General features: G+C 38.3%; 3 protein-coding genes across 6 annotated transcripts; 1 reads left to right on the top strand and 2 right to left on the bottom strand.

Moving 5' to 3' along the window:
• Positions 1-888: 888 nt before the first annotated feature.
• LOC101736564 (chorion class CA protein ERA.1-like) lies at positions 889-2,719 on the top strand. 2 transcript variants are annotated; one of them, XM_004924911.4, is made up of 2 exons: positions 889-1,089; positions 2,407-2,719. In XM_004924911.4, the coding sequence occupies exons 1-2, from the start codon at positions 1,012-1,014 to the stop codon at positions 2,671-2,673; spliced, it is 345 nt and encodes a 114-aa protein (XP_004924968.2). In that variant the 5' UTR covers positions 889-1,011; the 3' UTR covers positions 2,674-2,719. The 2 variants fall into 2 exon arrangements, with proteins under 2 accessions (XP_004924968.2, XP_062529413.1); XM_062673429.1 differs by lacking the exon at positions 889-1,089 and adding an exon at positions 2,067-2,111.
• Positions 2,720-6,828: 4,109 nt separating this feature from the next.
• LOC101736796 (uncharacterized) lies at positions 6,829-8,396 on the bottom strand. Its single transcript, XM_004924913.5, has 2 exons — positions 8,266-8,396; positions 6,829-7,859 (listed from the first exon to the last, which is right to left on the bottom strand). The coding sequence occupies exons 1-2, from the start codon at positions 8,305-8,307 to the stop codon at positions 6,909-6,911; spliced, it is 993 nt and encodes a 330-aa protein (XP_004924970.1). The 5' UTR covers positions 8,308-8,396; the 3' UTR covers positions 6,829-6,908.
• A 3,551-nt stretch (positions 8,397-11,947) lies between these two features.
• LOC101736924 (TBC1 domain family member 5 homolog A) lies at positions 11,948-22,778 on the bottom strand. 3 transcript variants are annotated; one of them, XM_062673103.1, is made up of 3 exons: positions 22,662-22,772; positions 14,790-14,955; positions 11,948-14,070 (listed from the first exon to the last, which is right to left on the bottom strand). In XM_062673103.1, the coding sequence occupies exons 1-3, from the start codon at positions 22,707-22,709 to the stop codon at positions 13,778-13,780; spliced, it is 507 nt and encodes a 168-aa protein (XP_062529087.1). In that variant the 5' UTR covers positions 22,710-22,772; the 3' UTR covers positions 11,948-13,777. The 3 variants fall into 3 exon arrangements, with proteins under 3 accessions (XP_062529087.1, XP_004924971.1, XP_004924972.1); XM_004924914.4 differs by lacking the exon at positions 22,662-22,772 and adding an exon at positions 15,811-15,892; XM_004924915.4 differs by lacking the exons at positions 11,948-14,070; positions 14,790-14,955 and adding an exon at positions 19,028-20,183 and having other exon boundaries at positions 22,662-22,778.
• Between the last annotated feature and the right edge of the window lie 1,566 nt (positions 22,779-24,344).

Here is a 24,344-nt window from a genome sequence, read left to right as displayed (position 1 = left end):
TATGGGGGGCTTCGACGGCGATACCGGAGAGCCTACAGATGGTCTGTGTGTTGAAGATTTTCTTACCCTCGGAGGTAGGCTGGAGGGTGACTAGAACCATATTATATGGCTCCCTACCGCGGCCGGTGTGCATACGGTGCACAGAATTCACTGGAAAGCCCTGTTCTAACAGATCGGCCTTGACGAGCTCTACATCTAACTCTTTTGGGATTCCGCGTATTACAACGCGGAGTTCGCGCTCCTCCTGGAGCGTATACGTATGGAAACTTATACGCTCCTTACGGAGGTAAGAAGAGAGGGCCCTATGGTCGTCGGGTGTTTGAACCTTAATTTGAATGCCGTTCGCGAGGTTACGGGCATTCGTGAAATTGATATTTTTGGCCTTAAGGGCCAGGCAAACTCGATCCCAAGCTGCCTTCTCCTGAAGGATAACCGGGGGAGGGGTCTGGGTTTTATTTTGTGCCACCGGACGCGGCGACGGAATGGCACGGGCTGGGGGCGCAACGGGAGTCTGAGGGCGGGGGGTCTGGTGTAGTGGTAAGTGACATGGTCACTACACAAGGGGGGCGCCGGGTTCGAATCCCGCCAAGGGAAGATATTTGTATGATAAATATAAATGTCTTTTCCAGGGTTATGGATGTATATTAAATATATGTATGTGTATAATAAAAAATCTTACATTTATATCCGTTATCTGGTACCTGTAACACAAGTTCTTTACGAACTTATCACGGGACCAGTTAACGTGCTGCGATTGTTAGTAAATTGTTATTATCTATTTTGACCATACAATCAAGCGTCTTCAAAGCAATTAAGACGCGACTAACTACTAAAACAATGGCAATTTTTTGATTCCATTATCGTACAGTTCGTGATCGTTTGCTAATGTTCAATATTGTTTATCGCTAATTAAACAATATATGTTAGAATTTCTGAGTAACATGTGTTTTGCATAATCGCGTTATATATTACGCAATCGAAGCTATAAATGGAGGTGGATTTGATAAAAAAATGTTATTGAACAACAGCGTTTTCGTCCGCAAGATGGGTCGCTGGTACTTTATGTGTTTGTTGGGTCTTTTCGCTCAGGTATGTAGCTTTCGATTTAATACATTTTTATTGCTGAGATGACTGGATGAGCTTATGCCTATCGTTGGTGTTAAGTGGTAACTGGACCCTATTGACATCATCAGTTTTGTAGTACAATGGCTGCCTTATCCTTCGAACCGAATCGCATTACTACTTATTATAACTACAGTGCGTTTCCAGAGACCTTTTTCGCTACGTGCCATCCGGCTCTCTTCCACGGTTTTTCTCGTGCGCTATGACATGTCCTTCTTCAAACGAGACTTGCGGGGATTACTTAAGGGTTGGCAGCGGCTTGGCTCTGCTCCTGGCATTGCTGAAGTCCATGAGTGACGGCTAACACTCGCCATCGGGTGGACTGTGCGCTTGTCTGTGTACTGGGGCAAAAAAAACTTCCCCACAGAAGTAAGCGGGTTAGTGGTCTACCCATGCGGTCTAACAAGATGCTTTACTACCAGCAAAAAACCTTAACGCAGTTCCACTAAATATTTGTTTATTTGAAAAAACACATGTCAAAGATATTTAGGATCCAATATTTTGTGGTTTGAATCGAAATTCGGTGATAACAAAAGAAAATTGTACAATAAATACTATTGTATAAATCAATAGCTGAGCATCTAGAATGGTCTGGTCTAGATTCAAATTCGACTCAAAAAGCATTTGAGATCCAACAAGCCAGATAATGCCATGAAAAAAATTCGTGTAAGTATAGTTTCTAGACCTAATTCTTAGATGGCTCTGCGACATCTGCGTTATCGGAGTGATGCCAATGATATATTTATGCAAACTAGAGGTCCCGCAGTAGTCGAAATTCGACTATAATTAATTGGAATTGTAATTTTGTACACTATTATGATTGTATTTTATACTTCTATAATCACAAATTTCGTCAATTATATAATAATTTATTTCACACTGTAAAAAATATTAACAACAATATTTAATCTATTCTCAATTTGACAACAGACGCCAAAAACAAAAGTTTGACAATAAATAGTATGCATGGGTGTTGCGTCAAATACATGGTATGTAGTGTGTGTAATGTTTTCTTTATTGATTTACTGTATCTTTTATGCATTATTTTGAAAAAATATTAGCATTGTGCACTTCTTCTCTATATTCTCTATAAGTGTGCAAACTTTCATACTCCTCCGTTCGCGCAATTTTAGTAAAAAGGGATACAAAGTTTTTGCTTCACGTATTAATATATAGATTAAGGCAATTATAACCTCTATATAGTTATTGGAGTTAGGATTATCAACCTTTATCAAGTGAACCATATTCAAGTTAATTCGTATGACACTTTTAATGTTTTTCCAGAACGCTCTTTCCCAAGTACTTGGAAACCCGGGTTGCGCTTGCAACGTTCGTCAGCCATATGCTGGAAATGTGGGGTGCAATGCCCCGTGTGGTGGTCCAGCTGGCTACGGCGATGTGGCCGTGTCGGGTGAATTGCCCGTGGGTGGCAACACTGGCGTCTGCGGGAACGTGCCTGTAGTGGGATATGTGATGTTCGAGGGTACAGTGCCGGCTGGAGGATTGGTGAGCGTGGCCAACAACTGCGGATGCAACGGTCCTGCGTATTAATTTTTCTTTAAATGAATAAAATATTAAAAAAATAAATTGATAATAACCCGTTTCTTTTATTAACTCAACAAGCGGCCCGTTCCGGCTCCGCTCGGGTCTTTTACAAAAATTTCAACGATATTTGACGTTGTATTATTTTTTTAAATAAAAGAACACTTATTGCGGCATAACTATAATAGTTAGACATATGCTGTCGCGACACTTTTTGTAAATAATAATGTGTTCTATAAAGTCGTAGTACATTATTTTATTCTATCATCAATAGTTTTCGCAGGGCACTCGATGTAAAGAATATTTTAGGTAATTTTTTTACACCTTGGGTTACGTTATTGGAGTTTTAGTAAGGATCCTTAATTTTTTTCAAAAAAGATTATAGCCTATGTCACTCGGGAATAGTGTAGCTTCCAGACAGTGAAAAAATGTTTCAAATCGGTTCAGTAGTTTCGGAGCCTATTCAATACAAACAAACAAATATTTCCTCTTTGTGACATTAGTACAGATAAATCATTGTCTTGTCTCTTTGTTTTGCTTTGAGGTTATCCTCTCTGAGGAGGTTATGTTTGTTAATCTATTCGGTCATCTAGATTATCTAGATGACCGAATCTACAACGTTCACGCACAACATAAAAATGATTTTGTAAGTTATAATTATTATCAGTACAGATCGGTTTTAAAACAGTCTTACTAAATGATATATCGCAAATATTTTACCTCTTGCATCAGCGTTCAAATAATTATACTAAAGACTCCTTATCTTACATTTAGTGACCGTGCAGTATATTGTTCGATACTTTGACAAATGATGGTCCTTCGTGCCATCGCCTTAACGCCAAAACACCTGCTTACGGATTTAAATCTGTCAGACTTTTAACCAAGCACTGACAACTGGGCCTAGGGTTGTAGATTTGATTCACACTTTGGGCATGTATTGACGTGACATACAGGTTTGGAGCTAACAATACTTTTCAAATTATCAATTTCAAATTCGAATTATTAATTATTATTATCCTTAAATTTATAAATAGCTATTAGCGGCGTTTGGAATTTCCTTTTTTTATTTATTTTATTTATTGCTTAGGTGGGTAGACGAGCTCACAGCCCACCTAGTGTTAAGTTACTGGAGCCCCATAGACATCTACAACGTAAAGGCGCCACCTACCTTGAGATATAAGTTCTCAGGTCTCAGTATAGTTACAACGGCTACTCCACCCTTCAAACCGAAACGCATTACTGCTTCACGGCAGAAATAGGCGGGGTGGTGGTACCTACCCATGCGGACTCACAAGAGGTCCTACCATCAGTAATTACGCAAATTATAATTTTGCGGGTTTGATTTTTATTACACGATGTTATTCCTTCACCGTGGAAGTCAATCGTGAACACTTGTTAAGTACGTATTTCATTAGAAAAATTGGTACCCGCCTGCGGGATTCGAACACCGGTGCATCGCTCGATACGAATGCACCGGACGTCTTATCCTTTAGGCCACGACGCCTTCATTTAAACAAATGTATGATTGATTTTTTAGAAACCTGTCTCTGGGTGTGTAATATCTGTAGGATAATATTTAGATACATATATCAGAGGCGGGCTTCAAATAATCATGGGTAATTTGTCCCTTCCTTTTTTTTTTTAAATCACCTTACTTATTGGTTTCTATGTATTCTCCCAATACCCCGAAACGCTATTTTCCGCTTTCGATTGGTATGTTCTGCTTTCGTATGTCTGTTTGAAATGAACAACCTGAAATCTCAACGTCTGTGACATTATTCCTGTAACTAGTGGACCCGTAGTAGCCGAAATTCGACTATAATTAATTGAAATTATAAGTTTGAACATTTTTAGGGTTCTATTATCAAAGACTATTTATTATACTTCTATAGTCACAGATTTTGCCAAGACTATAACTATAGAAAAATATTAATGAAGACAAACATGAATTAATCTATTCTCAATTTTACCACAGACATCAAGAACAAAAGTTTGACAATAAATAGTATGCATGCGTGTGTGCGTCAAATACATGGTATGTAGTGTGTGTAATGTTTTCTTTATTGATTTAATGTATCTTTTATGCATTATTTTTAAAGAAATATTAGCATTGTGCACTTCTTCTCTATATTCTCTATAAGTGTGGAAAATTTCATAGTCTTCAGTCCGCGCAATTTTCGTAAAAAGGGATACAAAGTTTTTGCTTCACGTATTAATATATAGATAACTAGCTGACCCGGCAAACATTGTTTTGCCATATATAAGATTTCTAGGGAATTTCTAGTGTAGAAAAAAAACTAACTTATTGTAAGTGTGTAAGGATGTGGTAAATGAGTGAAAGAGGTATGTAGTGCTGTGAACGATGAGGGAATATATAATAAAAATAACAAAACCTCATTCAACCACATAATACCTCATTATAACAAAAAAAAAAGTTCAAATAAAAAAAAATTATAGGGGTATGAAAAATAGATAGTAGCCGATTCTCAGGCTTACTGAATATGCATAAAAAAATTCATGAGAATCGGTCAAACGGCTTCGGAGGAGTATGGGAACGAACATTGTGACACGAGAATTTTATATATTAGATGTATGTATTCTCTTGTAATGACCGGGTTGTGTGTAAGGAAGATTCGGTACAATTTTTCTGTCACATCTCAATGTAGCCAGCAGAATTGCAATTGTGCTGCTCTTGTGGCCACTAAATGTCAGGTTGTGAGCTGGTCTTTTAAATCATAGAAGAAAGAAGAACCTAAGAGTCCACATATCATAAAGCACTATTTATTGTTGCTGAACCTTTGCTGTAAACTCCAAAACATTAAATGCTCCGTAAGGCAAGACAATCTCCTTTCATCTTCAGCGTCATCGACCCCATAATTATAATAAATTAATAAAAAGATAATTACATTCCACTGTTGATGTGTATCGTTGAAGTATGGTTGGTACCTTCGTTGTATGCCTATCAACGGAAAATAACTTTGGATACTCCTATTCATAGTTGGAATGAGACCGATAACTAAATAGCTTTCTGTCAGATAATAATTAATACCCGTGCGTTAACATATCCTCCTCCCTGCGCCGCATTCATCATGTCTGAGGGTCGTGACCATCTCCTCCCATTATCCTTCTTTGGATGATGTTTCCCAATCTTCCTCTGTTCTCGGTGGTGTGTATGGCATCGTAGACGGTGGTATCCAGAGTGGTGCAGATTGGGTCGGACCAGCGCACCATTGGATTTGCAGCCACAAGATCTTTTGCCTACAATCTTGCCAGTTACTATCATTTTTTCAGGACTTTCACCGCTCTTTCTGGCAATGTGACCGAAGAACTCAAATATCCTCTTGGGGCATATGGTAGTGAGCCTGGTTTGGATATTGAGCTATCTGAATGTGGATACATTAGTCCGATATGCTGTCCACGGGATTCGTAGCATTTTCCTCCAGCACCACATCTCGAAGGCATCAATGCGGTGATAATTTATAATCAGCTAAGTTCAGAGTCCACGTCTCAGCACCATAGAGAAAGAATGTGGTGAACACCAGAGTTCGGACAAGTCTCATTTTGGTTTTAAGAGATATTTTCCTATCTCCCCATGTTCTAAAACTTAAAATATACACGAGTGAAAATTTCATAAACGGGATTGCGAAAATTTTAAAATACTGTGATATGCGCAATCTTACGTGACAATAAATTAGTTACCAAATACACATTTTTAATGAAATATGATATGCGGCAAGTACAGTTTCTTGATATTTAAAATTGATGTTTAATAAAACTAACCAATTTGGTTTCTACTTTCGCCACAGAAAATGTCGTGAAGCAAATAAAATATTTTTATATACTTTTATTTTTATTCCCCGTGTAGGCAGACACCCATGGCAGCCATTCAGCACCTACTCAGCAATGCCAGGGGCAGAGCCAAGCCGCTGCCTACCGTACCGTCAAACACATATTATTATGAGAAATGACCAAGTACATTCAGACCACCAAGGAGTACTAGGAATCCCTCTGGTACTCCTTGGTACTCCTTCAGACCTCCTAAACACTTGAAGAATATCATTGAAACGATGCAGATCGACATGTCTTGAAAACTAAAATTCAACAGGTTCTAGAAACCAAGAGTTCTGATACAACGTTTGACAAAAGAAAATGAAAGACAACAACTTTAAAAACACTTTTTACTATCTAATTCATAACATAAATAATTTAAATAGCTTAGGATTTAAAATAAATACTTATTAGGATCAAGAACAACCGTAATTCACAATGGCGGACCCGTCTGTCGGCAAGTTGCCACTTAGCGCGACTGATCCGTAAATCGGCATATTGCCAGCTATTGAAACTGTCCCGCCAATATTCAAGCCATCCGCCAGAACATGAAGCCCAAATGGTTGATTTGGCAAATCCCTAATTGCCAACGGTACATTGCTATTGTATAAATGATTTAAGTGGTCAGGAAAATTTGTTGTTTGGATCAGATTAGATTGACCAAATTGGGCTGCGTCCATGTTAACTAAATTAGTGTTAATTAAATTATGTGCTGCTACATTTTGTAAGCTGTTAAGAATATTAGAATTGGGTGGATTCCCTGCAATTGCGCTTGATTTTAACGCAAGTACCGAGGGAAAATTTGCATTGTATAAATGGTTTATACTGTCAGGCGTGTTTGTTGCTGTCACTATGTTTGATTTAGCTTCATACAGTGGCACCAGTTGCTTTCCTTCTATATTAGCTGAGCCTGGTTGTACTGAATCTACGTTCATTAAATTAGCATTAAGTAAATTTTGTATAGCTACGTTTTGTAAGCTATTCAAAGTGTTAGTGCCACCTAGACTTCCTATTATTGCGCTTGATTTTGTGATATCTTGTAAAGATAGTGGCATTTTCGAATAGAAGTTTGCCAAATTGTTCATGAAGCCTCCATTGCTATTGACATTTTTGCTGACCATATTGGCACAGTTGAAGTTGGTTCTAGTAGCGTACGGATTGCTTAGCATAGAATTTACCAAATTTACGTTTGAAATTCCATTTGGTATGTTCCCTGGCACGTTGCCCATGCCAATCTGATTAAAGATGGGGGTACCGGTACCGAGTCCTCTGGTTAAAACTGGATTCAATGACAGTTGTGCATTCTGATTCACAAAATTCATCCAGTTTTGTTGATTTTGATTTTTCAAGCCTTGTGTGAATGCGATCTGAAATTGTAAACACATTAATTTAGACGTATTGTTTGGTAACTATAGACAGTCGGGTCCTATAAGAAGTTACTCTTACTAGAGAATATTATAGGTACCGCACTCCAGATTATTTCTGTAAAAGCACACTGGCGTACCGATTTGAAAAAAAAAACTGGAAGTTAAGCAGTCTAAGGGCTCCACTAACTTTTCAAAACCAGGTATCACTATAAAATCATTTGCAAACAAATTGCAATAAAAGTCTGGCCCGATATTAAACTTTGAAATAGACAACCATAGTCACAGTAGCGACCATAAAAACTTGCGACGAAAAAGTTGCAAATTATTTAATAGAATGGTAAAAAATTCTAAAACCGTTTATATAGAAAGACAGACAGACATCTCTCGATTCATTGCCTTATAATACCTGCACTAAACTTAAATAAACGACACAGCGAAGACCACCCATATTAATAAACAATTGAAAGTTTGAAGAAAGAGAAACGTAATGATTTCTTTTATAATCGTCGTTGTAATGAGACGTGACGTTCTTGAGTAATTTCAATACGAATTTATTATCATTTATTCTTTATCATTTTGCGGAAGAAAGATGAGATTGCGTGTTAGCTGTGCGATAAACTTAGTGAGATATTGTCGCTGTTTTTTTTTATGTATTTTTCTGTGCAGTCTGTTTCAGTCGTTACATTGAGTGAAAGTCTCAATTTTTTGTTGCTTAGATAGGTGGACGAGCTCACCGGCCCACCTGGTGTTAAGTTGGTTACTGGAGCCCATGGACATCTACAACGTAAAACCTTGAGACATGAGATCTAAAGTCTCACTTTTAACAGTACAACGGCTTCACGGCAGAAATAGGCAGAGTGGTGGTACCTACCCGTACGGACTCACAAGACGTCCTACCACCAGTAATTACCAAATTATAATTTTTGCGACTTACATCAAAAATATAAAAAAAAAAACTCTTTAAAATGACCGTGTTCAAGGTATCTCCCTTTTATCAATCGCTTGCTTCAAAATTCTTCTTTTTTTTTCTACTGTAACACCTGCAGTCAGTCGACATGACTATGAACAGATGAGTTGCCAGAGGTTGTGGTTTGGAGGGGCAGCGCCAATGCTCCGTCTCACCTTAGTAGGGTAGCACGTCGGCTCTCTTGAGTCTAATCGGATTTGGTTGCAAGAGCATACCGGACAACGGGTTTGGTGAGCTGTCAAATGGTTCTTAAAGATGGCTGAGTATCGTTTAACTTTTTTTTTTATTGCTTAGATGGGTGAACGAGCTCACAGCCCACCTGGTGTTAAGTGGTTACTGGAACCCATAGACATTTACAACGTAAATGCGCCACACACCTTGAGATATCGTTTTAAGGTCTCAGTATAGTTACAACGGCTGTCCCACCCTTCAAACCGAAACGCATTATTGCTTCACGGCAGAAATAGGCAGGGCGGTAGTACCTATCCGCGCGGACTCACAAGAGGTCCTACCACCAGTAACTTCATCAAATATGGTCGGTATTTCCAGGTGCTCGTGGATTTTCCAATTTCGAGTATACCAAGAGTACCATCAGGAAAAATACTTCATGGGCTTCGTTCTTTTATTAGCTGAATTCAAAATTAGGTAATCTAGTACGGATGAGAACATGTTACGCATTGAAGCATTACTGCAATGCTTGCTGATACAAAGCACAATGATGTGTAGAGCAGTATAATAGAATTGATGTAGACGCATAGACACAACCCACTTCCCAGTGGGTCGCGATGCCCATTCGCTGGTAGGTTCCGCGAAGCGTTGCTCTTGTTAGGGCCAGTGTGAGCATGTTCTTTCAGGTTGACCACCGTGAGCTCACCTACCAGTCACAGCGTAGCTAGAATAGCACCTACCAGCAAATACCTACAAACTAACAGCGAATAGGCATGGAAGAAAAAAAATTCAATACTGCAGCAGTAGATTTCCCGGTCCTTTGATTACCGAAAAATATCCTGGGCTTGGTTGAAGATCTTTCCTTTGTCGTATCTCTAAAAAAATCGGTATGTAAATAATAGGGAACTAAAACTGTGTTCCCAACCTCACAATAGGCACAAACAAAAAAAAACAAATTAAGAGTAGATTAAAGATTTTTTTTTTTCTAAATTAAAACGTTCGACTTCAAAACTATCGAACCCCGACATCGCATGACGTCATATGTGGTTAATTGCTTTTTAGCTACATTCTTTGGTTCAGTTTTATTATACGCGTCAATAGTCAATCAACAGATAAATCTGCTAGGAATGCACCCGGTTCGTTATTAATTCGTCGTCTATTATGACCACGAATTACATTACCCGTTGACTAGATGCGTACGCCATGCTGTACAATAAAAAACAGATATAGGAATAATTATAAATACTTTAATTGTTTAGCTATACTTATACTTATAATATTATATAATTATAAAGAGGATGTAAAGAGGAAAGATTTGTTTGTTTGTATTGAATAGGCTCCGAAACTACTGAACCGATTAGAAAAATTCTTTCATTGCTTGAAAGCTACACTATTCCCGAGTGACATAGGCTATATAATCTTTTTTGAAAAAAAATTAGGGATCCTTACTAAAACTATAATAATGTAACCCAGGTGTAAAAATATTACCTAAAATATTCTTTACATCGCGTACCCTGCGAAAACTATTCGTGACAGAATAAAATAATGTACTACGACTTTGTAGAACACATTATTATTTACAAAAAGTGTCGCCACGGCATATGTCTGACTATTATAGCAATAAGTGTTTTTTTTATTTAATAAAATAAAACAACGTCAATTATCGTTGAAATGTTTTGTTAAAGACCCGAGCGGAGCCGGAGCGGGCCGCTAGTTAATAATAAAAACGGCAAAAGAATGAATGATAGTTCAAAAAGTCTTCAAGTAGGGTGACAATGTTTCTAGTGACGATGCTGTCCACGGTTACTCCGTCAACCTCTCCCAGATCTACCCCTGAAGCAGCTTACACGCTACAACGATGATTACAAGGGAGTTGCGGATATTTTTACTGGTGGTAGGGCCGCTTGTGAGTCCGCGCGGGTAGGTACCACCACCCTGCCTATTTCTGCAGTGAAGCAGTAATGCGTTTCGATTTGAATGGTGGGGCAGGCGTTTTAACTATACTTGAGACCTTAGAACTTATATCTCAAGGTGGGTGGCGCATTCACCCAACTAAGCAATAAAAACTCATCCATCATAAAGACTCATCCACCCAACTAAGCAATAAAAAAAAATTGCATTTCTGAAAAACCACCCCCTTTCATCTGCTAATTTACTGTAACCCCCCGCGTGGAGGGAAAGAGCACACGACGCGTCCATTCGCTACGAGCTTAAGGGATTCGCAAAAGTGTAGTAATAAAGTATAACCCTACAAAAGGATAAGTGAATTCCAAATGTTTCATGTAAAAATGAGTACTACTTGCAACTGCTCAGAGTGAAACACGGAACCAACAAATAATCACTCGGTCATGATATTACTATCAATTGTAAAATCCAAATCAATATTTAGTATTCCCTGATTTTTTAAAATTTTACTTTACTTTCCTTAATCTCTATTTTTAATTAGAGTTTGATAGCTGAATACATTTACCATTGTCATAATTTATAACGATATCTCATAATCTATACTAAATATGTTACATTACAAACATGTTACTGATAGTATATTATAATCTTTTTTAAAATTAACACATCGGATATTTTTAGTACGGTAAAATATATGATCCGAGTAACACCGTCTAGATCTACTATAATAAATACGATAATGTCTCTGCTGGTGATTTATGTACCAACGGATTTAGAACTAAACTAATAGTTTTTTAAAACCAGAAAGCGATAGAAACAACTCTGTTCGTCTCAGATAAGTACAACATGCTTCATTGTTTTTTTTAATGCATAGATGGGTGGACGAGCTCACGGCCTACCTAGTGTTAAGTGGTTACCTGAGCCCATAGACATTTACAACGTAAATGCCGCCACCCACCTTGAGATACAAGTTCTAAGGTCTCAAGTATAGTTACAACGGCTGCCCCACCCTTCAAACCTAGAGAGATGTTTTCAGTAAAATGTCATATTTCGGATCTGAAATTGTTTATGCTCCAATCCGTATGGATTACAACTGTCATATTGATTTTTATTATGAAAATACTGAAAAAAGAATGGAATTATTGAAATTTTCATATTTTAGTATTTTAAAATGTAAATTTTTGTGTAATATAAATATTTTTATAAAATTAAAAAAGGAATTCGTAGGACCAAAAAAGGATGAAGTAAAAGAAAAAGAAAAGAAGAAAGAGAAAAAGCCCAATGGCACGTTACAGTGGATATGCCATTAGAGATATCATCCAAGGAGGGTTGACCGATCATAATGCCAAGACCTTATGTAGCATAATAAGTAGACATGCTCTGACCACACTAATAATGAGGAATAAGGTTAAGAAGAAAATGCTTATGAATAACAGCTGCTAAAAAACCAAAATCTTTAATATACTAAAATAAAATAAGATGTTTTTTTATGGTAAGATAATAAAGTTACATTTTTGTCTGTACAGGGTTACTGGATAGATGACGTAACCATAATAAAGGTTACCACCGACAAGGCGAGATGAAAATATGAAGACAATCATGAAACTATGATATTATGTTTACAATTTAACTGATGTTCTCTCGAAAAATCCAGAAACGAACAACTTTTTATTGTAAATTAAAAATCATGAAAACTAGATATTTTAAAAGTTTCTACGACAAAATCTATTACTTTTAATCTAATCTGGAATTTACTAGCAGAGTTACTTCATATTTCCAATAACCCTTAAATATAAATAGGTATATATATAAAGAAACAGTTCACTACATTTTAGTCCCTTGTTTGACAGCCGATTTTTTTCCTTGGAACCGATTGGTGAACATAATCTTTTGCAAAAAAAAATCGATAGCACTTTTTGCACTTATTTACAAGAAATAATATCCACAACAAAACAAAAGAGGAAACGTAATAAAAATATATCATATGAATCTAAGTCTTGTGGTGTCAGTGATTAAGGTCTATGTTTTTTTTAATGCAGAATGAATTAAACCATTACCGAAGTGGTAAAGAGAGGTTGGAACAGAAGTTTTACCGTTGATAAGACTCCTTAAGAAACCACCAAATATAAGATACAAAATTTCTATGATAGCTCTTATTTCAAAGTAACACAAATTCTTAGGAGAACTGTCTCAACCTTTATTACCGGTTTTAGGGCATCTAATGAGTCCGCCCTAGTAGGAACCACTACCCTGCCTATTTTTGCCGTGAAGCAGTTTCAGCTTAAAGTGTGGCATAGCCACTAACTGAGACTTAGAAATCTTGTCTAAAACTGGGTGGCAGCATTGACATTGTTGATGTCTATGGGCTCCAGTAACCACTTAACACCAGATAGGCGGTGAGCTAACCACCCGTTTAAGCGCAAAAAGAAAATGATTCTAGGATGAGACCTATTGTAAATGGTGAATTATGTTTTCCCATACTTGTCTAAATAGGACACCAATGATGATTAAGTGATAATTGATCCACAGTCTTGAGATTGCGCGGGATATTTAATGGAATTAGCTTTAAATTACTTATTAAAAAACGATACTACTAAAACGCCCAAACATTTGCTTTTAACTTAGTAATTGAATATTGTTATCTACTTATGTGACAGGTATTTTGCCGGTGTCGATCAGGTGGTTCGCGCATTTACGTTGTAGATGTCTATGGGCTCCCGTAACCACTTAAAATCAGGTTAGCTGTGAGCTCGTCCACCCATCTAAGCCATAAAAAAAGGAAATAGTATATATAGCCTATTTATATTGTTTTTTATATATATAAAAGCGGTTATGTTAAGTTATGACCAATATCAATATTGCCGCCAAATGATGCCAATCAGTCATCCGTAGTATCATCGCCTTTCAGATTTTGCAATCTCGGAACACATTGATAACGTGGCACGTTCAACATCGGTATTGCCACGGAACGCTGCCACATCGTTCTTCTTGGCACGAAATCGAAAAACGGTGCAAACTTTGGCCCGAACCGTTGCATCCGGAATGGTCGGTAACACGGTTGGGGTTGGATTTCAATTACACGTAACGGCCATATGTACGAAGAGTTTATGTAGCGTGGTAGCGGGCCAGTTCTCATGAAAAAAGGCCACGGTTTTCTTCCGTAGTTTGGTCCTAGACAAAAATAAATAAATTATTGACTGTTAATTTGATAAAGTTCATTTCTATTTCACTGGCTACAAAACTATTGCAATGTTTGTACAGAAATCGGAATGGCCCGAAAATTGGTCGTCGACCGCATTTTAAGTCGAAATATCTGTAGACCCTGATAGCCACTTAATGCATTTTTTATTTTTTTATTTTTTTTATTGCCTAGATGTCTGGACGAGCTCACAGCCCACCCGGTTTTAAGTGGTTACTGGAACCCATAGACATCTACAACGTAAATGCGCCACACGCCTTGAGATAGAAGTTCTAAGGTCTCAGTATAGTTACAACGGATGCCCCACACTTCAACCGAAACGCATTACTGCTTCACGGCAGAAATAGGCGGGGCGGTGGTACCTACCCGTGCGGACTTACAAGAGGTCCTACCACCAGTAATTACGCAAATTATAATTTTGCGGGTTTTGAGTTTTATTACACAATGTTATTCCTTCACCGTGGAAGTCAATCGTGAACAATTGTTAAGTACGTATTTCATTAGAAAAATTGGTACCCGCCTGCGGGATTCGAACACCGTTGCATCGCTACGAATGCACCGGACGCTTTATCCTTTATGCCACGACGACTTCAAATGCATAATGGGCAATGGACACATTCTAGACAATACAAAAGCTTAAATCGGATTTATGCAGAATTTTTCGAGTCATGTATCTAAAAGTTTTAGTTACCAAAATGAGTGACGATTCTGACACTTCCTTTGGCGTGTGCGCGACCGGAAAACGGTACAGTTTTAGGTACTGAGGCTTTCTTGATCACTTCGTCTTTAACCGAATCTTTGGCGACATCTTCGGCGACCACTGCCACGTCTCCCTCATCAACGGCCGTCTCTGTTTGCTGTGGAGAAATTTCAAGTAAATCAAACAAAACAAAATCGATAGTGTACAAGGTTTTGAATGTAGTAAAAGGCAGGCTTGGTCGACGGTGTATCGCGTCCCGACCCGGCAGGCTGGTTCTGGTCCAGCGGGGTATTCCGGGACACCAGCGGCACCGTCCGGGCGGCCCGACGGGCTGCCGTACCGAGACGGCCGACGTTTCAGAGCCTTCGATTCGCCTTGAAGGCTCCGTTGGCTGGGCGTCCTTGGGGTGAGCCGCGCCGTCTGGTTGTAGTGTTGACCGCGGTAGCCCCCCTACCTCATCCGGGTTCTGACCTCGGTGGGGATCGGACGTCGGGTGTAAGAGTGCAGGGGAGTCGTTAAGTGGGTGGGCCCTAAAATCCTTGGGCCCGCGGTCTGCTCACAACACCATGCAGATCGTAGAATCTCACATACCCCGCGCGCCCCTTTTGCGCGGGGACCTCGTAGGAGGTTCGGCCCTCTACCCGAAAGAAAAAAAAAGGCTTGCCTGATTTGCTTAAAACAACACCAGCATATCTCTACCGATCGATGTCAAAAAAGGCCATTGAGAGATTTACCGGATAAATACTACTGCTTCTATTATGGAAGCCACTTGGCAGGTTGGAAATTAGACCCCCACTTGTTGCTGGAGCGATTTATTTTGCTATTCGATGTTATGGCTATTTCTACACCGAAGCAAGCATCCCTTACCTTGTCTTAAAAGGAGCAGCAACACTAATGGTACTATATCCAGAGGCTTAATACTCACTTCACTTCAGGGTACCCAGCTAAATTAAGTGCAGACGTCTTCTTTCTTACTTAAGAACAAAAAAGATAAAGAAAATATAATATATACCTGAGTCACAACGATTTCCTTTAGCAGAATTAAAAAGATTAGAAACATTTTGGAGTACGTGCATCTCTGAGTATACATTTGAATGAAATACGTGACCCATTTAAATTAGTTATTTATAATATTTCTTAATTACCCATACGGCTTGATAGTTTTATTCTCGAATATCTTTTAAAAATTGAATCTATTTAAAACGATTCAGCGGGTGTGTTTGTTCGTCAGCAGTAGTTGATCGTAATCAATCGCTAACTACCCGTACCATGACCAATGCTAAGTTCTCAACGCCCAACGTAAATCCGGCAACTCTATACATGAGGTCAATATTAAACTCCTAAAAACCGATTATCATTCCATTTCACTATCTCTTCTATGTAGATACATCTGTGTAATTATCTTACTGTTTACTGGTGGTAGGATATCTTGTGAGTCCTCACAGGTAGGTACCACCACCCCGCCTATTTCTGCCGTGAAGCAGTAATGCGTTTCGGTTTGAAGGGTCGGGCAGCCGCTGTAACTATATTAAGACCTTGGAACTTATATCTCAAGGTGTGTGGCGCATTTACGTTGTAGATGTCTATGGGCTCCAGTAACCACTTAACACCAGTCCAAATTTAGTAAATGAATAAAAAAAATCACTTGTTTGTTCGTAGACGGTAATTAATCAACAAGCAAAACCGTTAGCTTAATACTAATTTATGATTCAATAAAAAATGAAACGTGACATTTTGGAAAAATACAATCAAAAAAATGTTTAAGGTGCAAAAAAAACATTACTTCCTTGTGTCTGTTCCGTTTGCTCTTTATTAGATAGAGCAGGATAGATGTAGCGAATAACACATTTTTAAATGGAAACAAAATTGCGTTATCAGAACACTGAAAAATGCGCTTATTATCATGAAGGATTCTATGATTGAATACAATTCTTAATTTTATAACACATTATTTTCATCCTTTGGTCTCTGCTAAATTAGAATTGCCCAATTTTTCAGGTTATCAATTGACGTGTCTTTCTTCTTACTTACTTCACTCTGTTACAATGTTACTATTGACGTGACCACGTAACAGCGAATGATTGGGATTGCATGTTTCAACGAAAACTCCACCCACATAAACTTGCTGTAACACTTAAAGCTAATGTATTGAGTGATGAAATCATCAACGCTGAATCTTGGGTCTGGCATGGAGTACTTGCATCGATATCAAACCCTTCACTTTCCCAACCAGTTTTACTAAGTAAGCCTTTTTTGAATATTACTACATAGTATAAAACAAAGTCGCTTTCTCTGTCCCTATGTATGCTTAAATCTTTAAAACTACGCAACGGATTTTGATGCGGTTTTTTTAAATAGATAGAGTGATTAAAGAGGAAGGCTTATATGTATAATAACATCCATTAAATAGTGGAGAAATCGATAATAAATTACAGTTTCCGAAGCGAAGCGAAGGCAGGTCGATAGTTTATTATAATACTTTTGAAACTCATCTAATAATTATAATAATCAGAGAGAGCCAAAGCTGAAGATTTATATTTTAGTATAAATAAGATAGCGATCACTAATTGCGTTTTCAATATTAGATATTTATTTAGATGGATGCTCATGCCTGTTTGCTTGAATTATTTACCGTAAACCATAGATTATAGTTATTAATTAAGAAGAAAAAAAATTTCATTTGCTTATAGTCTTCTAAAAGAATATATTTTGGCACATTCAGCTGATTTCGTTCGATTTATTTCAATTTAATCACAATTCTATTGGAAATAAAAAGAAATTATTCACTATGTTCTTCACACACACAATAAAAATAAGGAATTTTTCCTACCTATGTTGGTAGTCTCTAGGGACCATGCCAGCTTCACCGAGCGAATACGTAAGCTTACGGGGCTCTAACCTTTTTTTTTTTTTTTTTTCGGGTAGAGGGCCGAACCTCCTACGAGGTCCCCGCGCAAAAGGGGCGCGCGGGGTATGTGAGACTCAACGATCTGCATGGTGTTGTGAGCAGACCGCGGGCCCAAGGATTTTAGGACCCACCCACTAAACGACTCCCCTGCACTCTTACACCCGACGTCCGATCCCCTCCGAGGTGAGAACCCGGATGAGGTAGGGGGGCTACCGCGGTCAACACTACAACCAGACGGCGCGGCTCACCCCAAGGACGCCCAGCCGACGGAGCCTTCGAGGCGAATCGAAGGCTCTGAAACGTCGGCCGTCTCGGTACGGCAGCCCGTCGGGCCGCCCAGACGGTGCCGCTGGTGTCCCGGAATACCCCGCTGGACCAGAACCAGCCTGCCGGGTCGGGACGCGATACACCGTCGACCGGTCGCTCTATTCACTCCACGGCAGCGCGCTAGAGTGCTGGCTGCTCAGGTCGCCCCTTGACCTTCACCGGGGGGAGGCCGCTACCTACAGGGGCCGGGACGTACGGGCGTATTCCCGCCTCCGACCCCCGGCTCGACGGCGACGGATCAGTGCGGAAAGGGAAGAGCTCTCCCTCTCTTGCTCCGCCGCCTCCTTCTGCGAGATGGTGGACTCGCAGAAGTCGAGCATCGCCTTCCAGGACGCGTCGCTGCCGAGCATCGTAGCCACGACACGCGGCAGCGAGAGGTCCTCTCCTATGACCGCGACGAGGGCGGCGCGTTGCTCGTCGAACCCAGAGCAACGCGCCAGCGTGTGTTCCGCTGTGTCTTCCTCGTCGCGGTCCGCGCAGTGGTGGCACTGTGCCGTCGGGTCCCTTCCGGCTATCTTATGCAAGTACCGGCCGAAACATCCGTGGCCGGTAAGCATTTGCGTCAGCCGGAAGGTGAGGCATCCGCGGTCGCGGCCCACCCAGTCCGCGAGAACCGGGCGGACCGCCTCGACGGAACGGAGGCCGGCCGACGGGTCCGCCAAGCGGCGAGACCACGCCTCCAACACGGACCGCCGAGATTGGAGCCTCCGCGCGACGGGGGGGGGCTCTAACCTGACAAGTTGCTAACACTAGGCCTGGCAAGAGCAGTGCTTCGAAGAATCTACCAAAGGATCGGAAACGCTACCCACTGAGAACATCCGGAGAGAAACTCATTGGGCCATATCTGAGGGTCATTTTCTATTAAACAAACAGTAGATCTATGCTGTGTCTGAGGGAAATAAGGGAGTGAACTACAAACACACGACGAAAGCTCAGTAACAATCAATTACTTAAATAGGTTTGACCTAAAAATGTTGCTTTCAAAAAATCAACAAAATTTAAATACTCATTTAATCACATACATACTTATACAAGCAGTCGACAGATTCAATCTTTTTAAACAATTACAAAGCATTTAGTAATGTCACTGTTTCGGTTATGCCAGCAACCGGGAGTCCATTTATGATCGGCAAACTTCCATACTTGCCCAAATTCAACGTGTTTATATGAGGCGTATTCATTAGACTCGATTCGTCAAATATGCTTGATTCATCTGCAGTCTCCAAAAACATGTTAGGTATAAAATTGACTTTCATATTTGCTATATCTTTTATGTAACGCGGACTGTTGTGTGCGTTGTTAAATGTGTCATCAAAATTAAGAGGTTGGTACTTAAAATTTCCAAGCGTTGGAGTCAGATTTTTACTATTCATAATTACGGCTTCGTTTGCAACAGCCATTCCAGTAGCTGGTACATCATACAACGGTTTGTTGCCAGCTGAAGCATCGATTATCAGCTTGCCAGTTAAATCGTTGTAATTTCGCTGGAATTCTGTAGGAACTCTATTGCTGTTTTCTACGTAATTTACAAATGGAGTATTAACACTTGGAACGTAATTCAAAAGATCGTTATTATGATTGTTTGGTCCCAAAATCTGTTGATTGACATTTGGTTTTCCGTTTAATTCGTAATTTGTGATAAACAGCTTGGAATATTCTGGGATTGCATTCAAAAAACTAGCTTGAATATTTTCATTTGAAACTCTGTTATTACCATTCTTAACATTATTATAATTGTTTTCTCTCAAACTATTAAGGATTACGCGTTCATTATCGTATTGATTTTGTGTTACTTTAGGTATTCCTATATCTGTTACTTCAGTTTGCTTTACGAAACGACTTAACGAACTCATATCGCTAGGTTCAATAGCATCTCTATACCTGTTTATATAAGGTTCATTAATCACTGCTACATCAGGACCGATGGTTTTCATATTGCCGCTATCATTGGCCATAGAATTTATCTTCGTTATAAGTCTTCGCAATAAATATTCCGGGAAATTGATTTTAATATGATTATTGTTGTCGTATACCACGCGTCTTCCGTCTTCAACTGTATTTGTTAGCATTAATATGTCATTCGACTGTTGTCGATTAGAGATTCTCTGGCAGTCACATTCTCCGAATTGCAAACACTGTGCTGCGATGGACTGAAAATAAAATGTTGATTTAAAAAACAATCAGAATGCAGACTGTATTTATGTACTTAATCTTATGTAATTAGTATGTAATCTCGAAGGCCTTGATACAGTACTGTGAACCGTGTACATACATAACAAAAGGTAAATGCAGTTTCTTTATTTAAAAGAGATGACGCTGTATATTCTTCGATGACAGATTATCTACAAGACTTTACAATTAGCGGCGTAAACTAGCCTACCTGGTTACGAAATCAATTCAGCGGAATTACTATAATTATTAAATTTCCAAGTTTGGTGATAATATAACAATTATAATTTGGCAAAGGACAATGCCCATTTTCTATGGGCGTTTGGGCCCCTAAAAAAAGTTGTCGTGTCATGATGGTTTTAACTTAATTTGATAGACCAAGAAATATCGTTTCATATTCAGAAAACGATTTTTATATTCTCATCCGGGTTTAAGAGAAATCTGTTTTTTTCTGCAGCTAAAATTAAGTTGTTAATTCTTTTCTTCGAAATCAATAATCGCTCTCATCATTATTTACAGTATTAAATAACTTAATTGTGGTTAATGTTGCTAGAAATAAGCCCTTACATACATTTTATTATTATTATATCCTCATAATAATAATAAAATGAAATGAAATCCGGAAGTCGGCAACGATATTGTTGTTGTTGTTTTTAAATTCGCCAATAAGCAGGCAAAGAGAGTAGCCTATACAGCCTAATCTGTCGTAGTTATATTTTTTTATGTCGTTAATCGTGAACAACGATTATTGACGTTTAATACACAAAACAACACCCAATTTATATATTATACATCACAATAAACTATTAAAAAAACATTAAAATAAAACTTCAAGTGACGCTTCACTCGGATTGCTGCCAAAACTCTGATCATATATTATTATAATAAGAATAGAGTAATGGTAGGCCATTGATATTTTTACTAATGGAATCATTCATATTTAAAGATATTCAATAATTCATGGTATTAAATAATAATTATTATAACAATATATAAATAATGAATTGAACAAAAATAAACTAAAAAGTCTGTGAATTATAAGCATTAGCTATTTTTTTTTATTTGTTGTTCAAGTCACAGGCAACTCTTTCGTTTGGCAGCATATAGGTTTACTATAAGGCTGTATGGGCTAAGGCCTTTGCCTATTGGCGAATTTAAAAACGATGGCACTCAGTTTTGGGATGTTAACAATTAAGTAATTTATTTTTTTGTAAAACAATGCCAGGGTGAAAGAAATGTTGATACATAAACTAAACAACGTGAAAAAATAAGTCATAGTTTTTCAAGTACAAATAGTTTTGACATAAAGTTGGCCCACTTTTGGGCATTGTCCTTTAACTCAAATCGTTTGAAGAGCTGAAAATCTTAAAGATTGAATTTAAACAATAAACCGTAAGAAATGGCTTAACAAATACCCACTGCCCACGTAGACCGATTGAAATGTATTATTTCATTAATATTTTCTACACTTCGAATGCTTGTTACATTATGCAATCTATATCGGAGTAACACCCAATAACTGTATTTTTTATTTATTAGATTCTCAACATTGAATAAAATCTACACACATTAACTTAAACTAAAGGTCCCGCCGTAGGTAGTCGAAATTCGACTATAATTAATTGGAATTGTAAGTTTGTATACTATTATGATTGTATTTTATACTTCTATAATCACAAACTTCGCCAAGACTACACTATAAAAATATTAACAAAGACAAACAATATTTAATCTATTCCCAATTTGACAACAGACGTCAAGAACAAAAGTTTGACAATAAATAGTATGCATGCGTGTGTGCGTCAAATACATGGTATGTAGTGTGTGTAATGTTTTCTTTATTGATTTAATGTATCTTTTACGCATTATTTAAAAAAAATATTAGCATTGTGCACTTCTTCTCTATATTCTCTATAAGTGTGGAAAATTTCATACTCCTCCGTCCGCGCAATTTTCGTAAAAAGGGATACAAAATTTTTGCTTCACGTGTTAATATATAGATAAAAAAAATATAATTTATTGTTGAATTCACACTTTTGAGTGTGAAAACAACTTGCATAAGGACGGTTGTGAAGTTTTTTTTTATTGCTTAGATGGGTGTACGAGCTCACGGCCCACCTGGTGTTAAGTGGTTACCAGATCCCATAGACGTCTACAACGTAAATGTGCCACTCACCTTGAGATAAGAGTTCTAAGGTTTCAGTATAGTTACAACGGCTGCCCCACCCTTCAAACCGAAACGCATTACTGCTTCACGGTAGAAATGGGCAGGGCAGCGGTACCTACCCGTGCGGGCTCACAAGAGGTCCTACCACCAGTAGAGCCTGATTTTTATTTATTATACGTGGCTTCATGGATTGCAATAGTTTGCGGTTTGTTTATCTATATAAGCGGTTTGTCAAATAAAAAAGAACCGTTTTTTTTTCCACCAAAAAAAAAGAAATTTTAAATCACTTTACCTGAACCAAAAACAATTTGATTAATATTATCATGCATTTTAAATACATTTTTTTTTTGAACGACAAAAATATACTACATCACATCTTCACTGATTGTAAACGTTTTGTTTTTTTTTTAATTTTATCTCAAACGATTATATTTATAGTCAGATTTATCGAATAAAACATTGCTTATCACGATTCCCAATGTGGCTCTTGTTTGGTATCGCGCGTCTAATTAAAAACGTGATGTATCTTTATTAATTTAATATTAATACGTGAAGCAAAAACTTTGTATCCCTTTTTACGAAAATTGCGCGGACGGAGGAGTATGAAATTTTCCACACTTATACAGAATATAGAGAAGAAGTGCGCAATGCTAATATTTTTTTTTAAATAATGCATAAAAGATACATTAAATCAATAAAGAAAACATTACACACACTACATACCATGTATTTGACGCACACACGCATGCATACTATTTATTGTCAAACTTTTGTTCTTGACGTCTGTTGTCAAATTGAGAATAGATTAAATATTGTTTGTCTTTGTTAATATTTTTATAGTGTAGTCTTGGCGAAATTTGTGATTATAGTAGTATAAAATACAATCATAATAGTGTACAAAATTAAAATTCGAATTAATTATAGTCCAATTTCGACTACTGCGGGACCTCTAGTTAATTTAATTTCATATCGGATGTGACTAAACGCTTACTGGTGGTAGGACCTCTTGTGAGTCCGCACGCGTAGGTACCACCACCCTGCCTATTTCTGCCGTGAAGCCGTAATGCGTTTCGGTTCGAAGGGTGGGGCAGCCGTTGTGACTTAGAACTATTATCTCAAGGTGGGTGGCGCATTTACGTTGTAAACGTCTATGGGCTTCAGTAACCACTTAGCACCAGGCGAGCTGTGAGCTCCTCCACCCATCAAAACAATAAAAAAAGACATGTTGTTTCGTTGTGGGCTGCCTACGGGGTGTTGTTACTGTGTGCTTATTATGTTTTGTATTCGGGTTCACAATTTAATTTGATTTTTGTTTGGTTTTTTTTCTTAAATTTTTATTATTTACTAGTTTTACTAATTTATACCATATTCTAAGTATGTACACACGTAATTAGCCTTCAATCCCGCAAAGAACCAAGGGGAAACGGGGGTGACTGAAAATCAGCGCTGTTCGATTTATCAACCTCGAACAGCAATAGCTGAGCCACCTCCTTTTGCCTTTTTCTCTTTTTTTTTCTTTTCTTTTATTTGTATTCCATTTTATTTTCTGTGATGTGAAAGGCAATAAATGATTTTTATTATTATTTATTATTATTATTACATATATACGTTCCGAAAATATTGATGCAACAAAATCTTACCCAGCTGAGCTTCATTCTATAAAATCGACAGTAACTGCTTTCCGCTGCTGCTTAGCAAGTGTGATCATCAGATGGATCGTATTCTTGTCTGTCTACAATGGCAATTAAATCTACTAGCCCATAGACACAACCCACAGAGTTTCCGGCCAGATGCTCTCAGTGGGTCGCGATTTCTATCCGATAGTAGATTCAGCGAAGCACTGCTCTTGCTAGGGCTAGTGTTAGCATTTCTCTCAGGTTGAGCCCGTGAGCTCGCCTACCCTTCCACATGAAGTTGGAATAGCACGGTAGACTATCAACGATTAGGTAGGGGGAAAAAAGACGTGCTACGCGCA

Source organism: Bombyx mori, chromosome 2 (assembly GCF_030269925.1).
Source record: "Bombyx mori chromosome 2, ASM3026992v2".
Classification (NCBI taxonomy): domain Eukaryota; kingdom Metazoa; phylum Arthropoda; class Insecta; order Lepidoptera; family Bombycidae; genus Bombyx; species Bombyx mori.
The sequence above is the reverse complement of the archived record's forward strand: the minus strand, read 5'-3'. Positions and strand labels throughout refer to the sequence as shown.